The sequence below is a fragment of the Xyrauchen texanus genome, chromosome 31 (assembly GCF_025860055.1).
Source record: "Xyrauchen texanus isolate HMW12.3.18 chromosome 31, RBS_HiC_50CHRs, whole genome shotgun sequence".
NCBI lineage: Eukaryota > Metazoa > Chordata > Actinopteri > Cypriniformes > Catostomidae > Xyrauchen > Xyrauchen texanus.
Window position 1 is genome coordinate 4,521,740 of NC_068306.1, and position 10,619 is coordinate 4,532,358.

Consider the following 10,619-nt stretch of genomic DNA (forward strand, 5'->3'; position numbering starts at 1 on the left):
CTCCCTCGCAGAGAGATTCCTCGACGCCTCAGGAAAGAGAATATCTCCCTCCAGTTTCCTGCCATTTGGTGCCGGTCCTCGCGTTTGTGTGGGAGAGTCTCTGGCCAGAATGGAGCTCTTCCTGTTCGTCAGCTGTCTATTGCAGCGCTTTCACTTCAGCGTGCCCTCGGGGGCCTCCTTACCTGACCTGCAGGGGCGCTACGGTGTAGTGCTACAACCACAACGCTACAATGTGAGAGTCACACCACGACACTGACAAACAAAAGTTACAACTCAAGTATACTTTGCCTTTCTGCAAGCGTGCATTTCGACATGAGCACACCATGAATGCTTTTTATAGTCTTTATGTGCAGTCAACGCCAGCCGCGGAGACGCAGCCATGTTTTTCCTTTTCTCGCCACTAGGTGGTGCTTTTTAGGCTGAGGCCTTGTGCTGGGGATAACGCATTAAAAGTAACACACATTAAAGAAGTAAGATTACTTTTGGAAGTGACAAATACAGTAACACGTTACATTTTGAATTTACGGCACAATACCATAACAATAGTTATTTTCAAGAAATGTGCATTGCATTTCCACGCAAATTTCTACATCAGCACAGTATGCGCAAACAGTACGCTAGCCATGGACGTGTTCGAAGCATGCACACTATGAATGCTTTGTTATAGTCTTTAAGCGCAGTCAACGCCAGCCGCAAAGACGCGGACTGTCTGTGCGCAGCCCAGTTTTAGTTTTCCTATCATTTCCTTTTCTAGCCACTAGGTGGCGCCTTTAAGGCTGATGGCTTTGGGCTGGGGGTTAACGCATTAACTGGAACACGCATTGCATAGTAAGACTACTTTTGGAAGTGACAAATAGAGTAAAACATAACTTTTTGAATTGACGTCATAATACCGTAACAATAGAAATGTGCGCTACTTTTCCACGCGCAGCTACGCACAGTGCGCTTGATGCCAAATTTGACATCAGCACAGTACGCAAGCCCATACAGACACATTTAATGCAAGCGCACTAAGACTGCTTTGTGATAATCTGCTAGCGCAGTCAACACCAGGCGAATGCAACAGCGACACCTTTTCCTTTTCTAGCCATTTGGTGGCGCTATTTGGGGATAACACATGAAAAGTAACATGCGTTGCGTAGTGAGATTACTTTTTGAAAGTGACGCGTACAGTAGCACATTACGTTTTGAATTTATGCCATAATACCACAACGCTAGTTCATTTTCGTAACTTTTCCATGTGCCGCCACGTCTCGCGCACGATGCTAGTACATTACGCGAGCCCATATAGATGCATTTGAGGCATGCACGCTATGATTGCTTTGATACTCTTGTAGTGCATTCAACACCGGGCGCTAACGCCAACAGTCGCAGGCTGTCCATGTGCAGTCCAGTTTCTCTTCATTTCCTTTTCTAGCCACTAGGTGGCAATATTTAGGCTGAGGACTTGTGCTGGGAATATTGCATTAAAAGTAACGTGCATTACGTAGTAAGATGACTTTTTGGAAGCGACGAGTTTTTGTGTTACTGTGTGTTACTTTTTAATTACATTTAGTTACATTATAGTTACATTTATTTGGTTTAGCTCAATAATGTAACGCGCTGTTGTAAAAGTAACATTCCCAACACTCAAACGGGCACTTTACATGTTGCACTTTTTTCCACCTGCTTTGCTCTTGGGTTTTCAGTCACACACACACACACACATCACACACACACACACACATCACACACACACTCACACACAAACACACACACACAAACACACACACACACACACACAGAACACACACACATCACACACACTCACACACACACAGAACACACAGAACACACACACATCACACACACACACACATCACACACACACACACACACATCACACACACACTCACACACAAACACACACACACACACACAAACACACACACACACACACACACACACACACACAGAACACACACACATCACACACACTCACACACACACAGAACACACACACATCACACACAGAACACACACACATCACACACAGAACACACACACACACACCACACACACTCACACACACACACACACAAACACACAGCATTCACTGGGCAAACAGAGATTACAAGACAGGCTGTTCATTGTGTTGTTTCAGTTTAGCGTTTAGTCTTTAAATGTTTGAATTACACCTTTTACAGCGCCACACATCAACGTCAAACACACTCTAATGCTTACACTAGAATGGGTCGTCATAGTAACGCCATGGTAACGCAACAGTGATGGTGGTAACACTGCCCATATTCTACAGATGGAACACGGAACCCCTCTGACAACAATAAACACCACACAAACACTCCTATCAGCATGCTTAGAAAATATAAATCACTTTATATAGACAGAGCTTATACTGGATATTCTATCTGAAGCTACTATATTGATTCTTATATATAATTATATCTATTTCGTTATATATTCATGTATGTTAAAGTCTTCAGGCTGCATGTCTTAATGTCAAGAAAGCACGTCCAGGTCACATTTCACCCCAAAAGTACGACAGTGAAGCCTATTAGGAATTTGTGCGTGTCTTGTTGGAGTTTGTTTGTACAGTAATTCTCATGAATATTAATAGTGACGTTACTGTGCAAAAATTCAGCCAAAAGTCTTTTTTTAATTTTTATGGAAAGTTCTGGGTTCTAAGTTAAGCTACAATGGAAGTCAATGGGGCCTCAAATACATGTCGTTTCAAAAGTATAGACACAATCATGCACTGATTTTACTGTGATAAATCACGTACTAACCGCATCTGTGGAAACATATAGACTATACCGGACTTATAGGGATTTGTTGTCATAACAACCAAGTTGTAATATTGTATATAACTTTACAAGTATATGATTAGTCAGGGATATTATGACACTAAAATCATTTTTACACACATATTGATTACGTCTTGTGACTATACTTTTGAAATGGTTACGGATTGACCCCATTGACTTCCATTGACCCCATTGACCCAATTGACCCCATTGACTTCCATTGACCCCATTGACTTCCATTGACCCAATTGACCCCATTGACTTCCATTGACCCCATTGACCTAATTGACTTCCATTGACGCAATTGACCCCATTGACTTCCATTGACCCCATTGACTTCCATTGACCCCATTGACTTCAATTGACCCCATTGACCCACTGACTTCCACTGACCCAATTGACCCCATTGACTTCCATTGACCCCATTGACTTCCATTGACCCCATTGACCCAATTGACTTCCATTGACCCAATTGACCCAACTGACTTCCATTGACCCCATTGACCCAATTGACTTCCATTGACCCCATTGACTTCCATTGACCCCATTGACTTCAATTGACCCCATTGACCCATTGACTTCCATTGACCCAATTGACCCCATTGACTTCCATTGACCCCATTGACTTCCATTGGCCCATTGACTTCCATTGACCCAATTGACCCCATTGACTTCCATTGACCCCATTGACTTCCATTGACCCCATTGACCCATTGACTTTAATTGACCCCATTGACTTCCATTGACCCATTGACTTCCATTGACCCCATTGACTTCCATTGACCCCCATTGACTTCCATTGACCCATTGACCCATTGACTTCAATTGACCCCATTGACCCATTGACTTCCATTGACCCCATTGACCCAATTGACCCCATTGACTTCCACTGACCCCATTGACTTCCATTGACCCCATTGACTTCAATTGACCCCATTGACCCACTGACTTCCACTGACCCAATTGACCCCATTGACTTCCATTGACCCCATTGACTTCCATTGACCCCATTGACCCAATTGACTTCCATTGACCCAATTGACCCAACTGACTTCCATTGACCCCATTGACCCCATTGACTTCCATTGACCCCATTGACTTCAATTGACCCCATTGACCCATTGACTTCCATTGACCCAATTGACCCCATTGACTTCCATTGACCCCATTGACTTCCATTGGCCCATTGACTTCCATTGACCCAATTGACCCCATTGACTTCCATTGACCCCATTGACTTCCATTGACCCCATTGACCCATTGACTTTAATTGACCCCATTGACTTCCATTGACCCATTGACTTCCATTGACCCCATTGACTTCCATTGACCCCCATTGACTTCCATTGACCCATTGACCCATTGACTTCAATTGACCCCATTGACCCATTGACTTCCATTGACCCCATTGACTTCCGTTGACCCCATTGACCCAATTGACTTCCATTGACTTCCATTGACCCCATTGTCTTCCATTGACCCCATTGTCCCCATTGACTTCCATTGTAAATAACACTGAAAAATCAAAAATATTCTTTGTGGAAATCAACATTATGTCACCCGTGCCGTTAACTTGAACCCAGGACATCCCTTAAGCAAAATAGAATTGATTAATTAATTTTGGGGTGATTCATGACCATGACACGTGTTGCTCAGAGATTCACTCGCACATGTTGTAAATGAACAATGCTGTTTCAATGTTATGCATAAAGACGTGACAAAATGTGCATAAACCAATGATAATAAATCCAAAACGGAACCAAACAAATGTCCTGAGGTGTTGTGTTTATTCTTCTTTAGTGGTTGCAGCATCTGTTTGGCCAAGCTGGTGTTCTGGAACATTGGGATGGGGGGGCTGCGGTTCTGGAGCATCCTAGTGGGTTCCGTCGCGCTCCAGAACTCCAGAATAAAATGCTTTTTATTGAGAGTGAAAAACGGCCATCTTGGCATTCCTACTGACTTAATGTAACTGTGCAGTTTGTGTTGTTATATCACAAATGTTGGTGTTTTTTAAGGAAATGAGTGAAAGAAGCAGCTTGACAGTCACACTTTGAGGGTCCGATTCGCTGGTAAAGTCCGAACATTGTCGTTTGTCAAACATACTGATGTACACATGAGTCCACTGCATTCATGGAAAGGATGTACACGAAAAATTAAAAGTTTTGCATCAACTGTTGCCAACATTTTAACCAACGTAGCGTCTATTCAGACAAGCTCGAGTTGTGCTTTCCATCCGTTTATCTTTATTCTCGCTTTGAATTTAAACTCTCCCGCCTCTTTTAACGCATCTTACACATTCCTCTCCGTCAAACACTCCGTCATAGTTTCTCTAGTGTGTAAGTGCTCAGACAAACAACAGAGAAACACAAAGAATAGAAAACAGAGACGGACAGAGATATATAACCCTAAGACCGAAGACCAGATCGAAGATTAATGTTGCGTAACTTCTAACGTCAATCTTTACAGTTGCTCTCGCGTCGGCGGTTTGAGCCCAGAACCGATGTTGGCGCAAACAATTACACTAAGCGTGTATGCGCTGGATTTCCATCACACACTTTTGGTCAACCTTCAGTCAGTTTCCATGGCAATAACGACTGCTTCCACCGGCAGAGGGACCGGGGAGACAGGCCACGCATCTTTTCCGCCCCCTTCCGCCGGCGACTGTCTGGCTCTAGCGGAACAGTCCGGGCTGTCATGGAGACCGTCGTTTAGCTCAGCAGCCGACTCTGTCTGTAACTGATCTTCGTCCTCATCCTCTTCTTCCCGCTCAATACGGCAGCGACAAACCTCGATGCCAGAGTCGCCGGTTAGCCGCCGCTGCTGGAAGTGCGTTTGGTCCACGTCCAAGTCGCTGACGGCGGAATCGCGACGCTCGGTTTCAACGCCGGGAGAAAAGAGGGCGGATCTGGGCGGAGACTGTGGAGGCGGGGCAAAGGGGGTGTCTTGTACAGGCCCTTGTGTTGCGGAATTTTGCAGATCAGAACGTACGCCTAGCGGGTCAGAGATCGAAAAGAGCTGTAGAGACGTGGAAGAGGGCGAAGGAGTTGCGGAGAGAGGAGCGGTTACTGTGGCATTTTGTCTTGAAAAGCTGGTGATGTTCTTCGCTGTCGGACTAATGATAGAACTAAAGCTGCTGGAGTTGTTTGAGCAACTATCGGTGCAAATATTGTTAGTACTTTTTGCGTGCGATGCGTTACATATTTCCGTGGCATTACTAACATTATCTGTGCTTTTCTTCGAAGGCTTGATGCTGATTGGGGCGACGGTGTTGTTGTCGTTGCAGTCCAAAGGGGTGGAGTCTGTTAGCTCCGCCTCCAGTACCTCTGCCGTGCAGAGCGTAGGAGATTGGTTGATTGGTGGCATTGAAACAGTCTCGCCGTGTGTAGCCACTGCTGTGGAGTGGGTGTGTCCTGGCTCATTGAGGGAGGGCGTAGAGGCATTGCTTGTATCCGTCTCATCTGTGAGTTGAGCAGAGGAGGGGGAGGAGCTACAGGGGGATGACGGACAGCAGGAGTCACAGGAGCAGCTGGTGTAGTTGTCAGAGCTCTGGGATGACAGCATGTGACTCGGGCCAGGGTGGGCGGAGCCTCGCGGATAACTGACAGAGCTGTAGGGAGGGGGCGGGGTGCTTGGTTGGGCAGCTACTTCCTCATAGGACGGTAGTTTGAGGGACGCAAGGAAACCTGCCAATGAGAACTCATGGTCATTTCTTATAAAAAAAAGGGTATTTGTGCAAGAAAATACTTTTAATTACTATTATAATTATCAATATATTGTCCTGGAAATAGCTTGTGGCTTCTTACTGAGGTCAAACATGGAGGAGGGGTAACTGCACGCTCCGTGATACGCCATGAGGTTGATCTCTCTCTGTCTCTGCTGCTGCTGAATGCGCTGCTTCGCCTGCCGGTGACGATACGCACAACAACAGCTGAACAAGATGAGGACACTCCACAGCAGCCAGAACCCTGAAACACACAACACACACAACACTAACAACACTTCCTCTGAACGCTGGTGTCCACGTTTGGTCTTAATAGTGAGGGAGCGATTAACCGGTCCATTTTGAGGTTTATTGACTGATAATCTAACATTTTCATTTTGTGCTCCATGGTAGAAATCACGTCATATGAGTTTGGAACGTGACATCATTTTCAGAGTGATGAGACTGAGTGAATGCACTTAACTGCATAGAGAGATATAGAATGCTCCCTTGCTCCCTATTTAGTGCATGACTTAACCTCCAGTGTGCTGTCTGTCTGCACTGGTCTCAGAACAGTTATAGGAGCGATATAGGATGCTCCCTTGCTCCCTATTTAGTGAATGACTTAACCTCCAGTGTGCTGTCTGTCTGCACTGGTCTCAGAACAGTTATAGGAGAGATATAGGATGCTCCCTTGCTCCCTATTTAGTACCTGACTTAACCTCCAGTGTGCTGTCTGTCTGCACTGGTCTCAGAACAGTTATAGAGAGCTATAGGATGCTCCCTTGCTCCCTATTTAGTACCTGACTTAACCTCCAGTGTGCTGTCTGTCTGCACTGGTCTCAGAACAGTTATAGAGAGCTATAGGATGCACCCTTGCTCCCTATTTAGTGCATGACTTAACCTCCAGTGTGCTGTCTGTCTGCACTGGTCTCAGAACAGTTATAGAGAGCTATAGGATGCACCCTTGCTCCCTATTTAGTACCTGACTTAACCTCCAGTGTGCTGTCTGTCTGCACTGGTCTCAGAACAGTTATAGAGAGCTATAGGATGCTCCCTTGCTCCCTATTTAGTACCTGACTTAACCTCCAGTGTGCTGTCTGTCTGCACTGGTCTCAGAACAGTTATAGAGAGCTATAGGATGCACCCTTGCTCCCTATTTAGTGCATGACTTAACCTCCAGTGTGCTGTCTGTCTGCACTGGTCTCAGAACAGTTATAGAGAGCTATAGGATGCACCGTTGCTCCCTATTTAGTGCATGACTTAACCTCCAGTGTGCTGTCTATCTGCACTGGTCTCAGAACAGTTATAGGAGAGATATAGGATGCTCCCTTGCTCCCTATTTAGTGAATGACTTAACCTCCAGTGTGCTGTCTGTCTGCACTGGTCTCAGAACAGTTATAGGAGATATAGGATGCTCCTTTGCTCCCTATTTAGTGCATGACTTAACCTCCAGTGTGCTGTCTGTCTGCACTGGTCTCAGAACAGTTATAGGAGAGATATAGGATGCTCCCTTGCTCCCTATTTAGTGCATGACTTAACCTCCAGTGTGCTGTCTGTCTGCACTGGTCTCAGAACAGTTATAGGAGAGCTATAGGATGCTCCTTTGCTCCCTATTTAGTGCATGACTTAACCTCCAGTGTGCTGTCTGTCTGCACTGGTCTCAGAACAGTTATAGGAGAGCTATAGGATGCTCCTTTGCTCCCTATTTAGTGAATGACTTAACCTCCAGTGTGCTGTCTCTCTGCACTGGTCTCAGAACAGTTATAGAGACCTATAGGATGCTCCCTTGCTCCCTATTTAGTGCATTACTTAACCTCCAGTGTGCTGTCTGTCTGCACTGGTCTCAGAACAGTTATAGGAGAGATATAGGATGCTCCCTATTTAGTGCATGACTTAACCTCCAGTGTGCTGTCTGTCTGCACTGGTCTCAGAACAGTTTGAAATGCATCATATTTTCATCATAACTCCATATAAAGCCTCTGAAAGACACAATTATCAGACTATTTATCCGAAAGACAAACTCAGCTGAGATCGGCACCATGTTGTTTTGTCACATGACTCGGTGCGCTGAAAGTTTAACCCTTTACTGACAGCCTAGAGTCTCCTGAACTGAGATCAGTTGATTTTAAAACATAATAATTAAGCATAGCCTATAGCGGAAGCAAAGCGTAATGTCCACGCATGTGGGGGTCTCAGGAGCACATGAAGCGTTTAATAATGCGTGTGACACTGCTGCACTCACACCACAGCTCATAGTAGTAGGTACAGCAGCCCGTCTCCTGGCAGCAGTGGCCGGTCTGGCAGAGGTAGCCGCTGGCGCTGTTAGTTCCTGGGCAGTAGCGTGGGCTGCCTAAGAGGGGCAACGTCCCCGAACTGTGGTACTCCATACCCTGCAGAAGGGCGTGGCGCCACCGAAACACTCGCTCCTCCTCTTCCTCCAGAACTGCTGCTATGGCGACAACGTCTGACCCCTCAGAGCCTGTCAGGAAAACAAAGGCAAGGAGCGAAATCTCAAGCAGGGGCAGAATTAAAGGGGACTCGGGGTCAAAATGCCCAATACGTTATTTTTAGCATCTGACGTACTGTAGATCTTAATATTCAATTCTAGGGGGTTCTGGGTATCTCAGCGAGTATTGACGCTGACTAGCACACCTGGAGTGTGCTGAGTGACTCCAGCCTGGTCTCCTTAGCAACCAAATTGGGCCGGTTGCTAGGGAGGGTAGAGTCACATGAGGTAACCTCCTCGTGGTGGTGATTAGTGGTTCTCTCAATGGGGCATGTGGTGAGTTGTGTGTGGATCGTGGAGAGTAGCATGAGCCTCCACATGCTGTGAGTCTCCGCGGTGTCATGCACAACGAGTCACGTGATCAGATGCACGGACTGACGGTCTCAGACGCGGAGGCAACTGAGACTCGTCCTCCACCACCCGGATTGAGGCAACGGATGCAATGAAGAACAGTCATAAATCAGGTGTTACCTGGCGAAGGACACAGGTGTCCACAGATGCTGTCAGGACCATCTGAATGAGCAGAAGTAAAACAGATCAAATCAACTATAATTCTAATGTAGAAGCACAAATGAAATGTGTTGTATGAGAGACGCATGCAAACATGGAACAGTTGTGTGTGTGTTACTGCATATTAAAGGTCAGCAGTGTGTTTGTGTTGTAGTGAGTGTAATGCGTTGCTGTAGGCCTGCAGTGGAAGAGACCGGCCGGATGTGTTCAGTGTAACACGTCACACAATGGAGCATCTATCATTACTTACAGTATACATGGAAGAGAATAACAGCGGGTACATGAGCATGTTATAAACCCGCAGTGATAATAAACACACCGACCGTAATAAACGCGATGCGTCCGCTTCAGTGAAATCGGATGTCCGGAGCGCGCGCGCGTTTTATCGCATACGGCCAGTAATGAAAGTCGGCGTTGTTTCGGATTCGCTCATTTTTCCCGATTCTGCACCGACCGTCTCTCTCCGTCCGCCATTTCCACCCGGAGCTTCTGCCTCCGCGTCACGGGCGACATGTAACGGATGAAAGCACCGGGATGTTTTAACGGAACACCTTCACTATGCACGCGTCTGTTCAATATAAAAACTCAATATAATTATTATAGCAGACGGAGAGATGCGCATTTATCGGATCTAATGCTGATTGGCTCGGGGCAGCTGCAGACGGACCAATCAGAGCGCAGCTGCAGCTGTCATGGCAACAGCTGAAGATGAGGATGTGTTACACTGAGAGGAATCTTCATCCGATATATAATGAAGAACATATCTGGAGATTGTTCAGTGTTGCAGACCAATCATGAATGATCCTATAAATCACTCAATAAATACATAGACAATCTGTGTGTGTGTGAGTGTGTGTGTGAGTGTGTGTGTGTATGAGTGTGTGTGTGAGTGTGTGTGTGTATGAGTGTGTGTGTGAGTGTGTGTGTGTATGAGTGTGTGTGTATGAGTGTGTGTGTGTATGTGAGTGCGAGTGTGTGTGTGAGTGTGTATGTGTGTGTGTGAGAGTGTGTGAGTGTGTGTGTGAGTGTGTGTGTGTGTGTGTATGAGTGTGTGTGTATGAGTGTGTGTGTGTATGTGAGTGCGAGTGTGTGTGTG

The 10,619-nt window shown here is 46.0% G+C and overlaps 2 protein-coding genes across 4 annotated transcripts in view; one reads left to right on the forward strand and one right to left on the reverse strand.

Annotated features, from left to right (window-relative positions):
• The window catches only part of LOC127625531 (steroid 17-alpha-hydroxylase/17,20 lyase), an 8,316-nt gene extending 8,060 nt beyond the window's left edge, over positions 1-256 (forward strand). Inside the window, exon 7 of the mRNA XM_052100847.1 lies at positions 12-256. Within this exon, the coding sequence (XP_051956807.1) occupies positions 12-256 (245 nt within the window). The remainder of the gene's footprint in view (positions 1-11) is intronic.
• A 4,402-nt stretch (positions 257-4,658) lies between these two features.
• Positions 4,659-10,194, reverse strand: si:ch73-290k24.6 (dentin sialophosphoprotein). 3 transcript variants are annotated; one of them, XM_052100180.1, is made up of 5 exons: positions 9,847-10,193; positions 9,485-9,526; positions 8,750-8,986; positions 6,608-6,769; positions 4,659-6,487 (listed from the first exon to the last, which is right to left on the reverse strand). In XM_052100180.1, the coding sequence occupies exons 3-5, from the start codon at positions 8,892-8,894 to the stop codon at positions 5,373-5,375; spliced, it is 1,422 nt and encodes a 473-aa protein (XP_051956140.1). In that variant the 5' UTR covers positions 8,895-8,986; positions 9,485-9,526; positions 9,847-10,193; the 3' UTR covers positions 4,659-5,372. The 3 variants fall into 3 exon arrangements, with proteins under 3 accessions (XP_051956140.1, XP_051956141.1, XP_051956139.1); XM_052100181.1 differs by having other exon boundaries at positions 9,774-10,193; XM_052100179.1 differs by having other exon boundaries at positions 9,485-10,194.
• Positions 10,195-10,619: the final 425 nt, after the last annotated feature.

Coding starts and splice junctions, on each gene's coding strand:
- si:ch73-290k24.6 (XM_052100179.1), bottom strand. CDS start 9,611: ATGCGTCTCTCATACAACACATTTCATTTGTGCTTCTACATTAGAATT. Junction 8,987..9,484: donor ACACCTGTGTCCTTCGCCAG/GTAACACCTGAT, acceptor TTTTCCTGACAG/GCTCTGAGGGGTCAGACGTT. Junction 6,488..6,607: donor CTCCTCCATGTTTGACCTCA/GTAAGAAGCCAC, acceptor TCTCATTGGCAG/GTTTCCTTGCGTCCCTCAAA.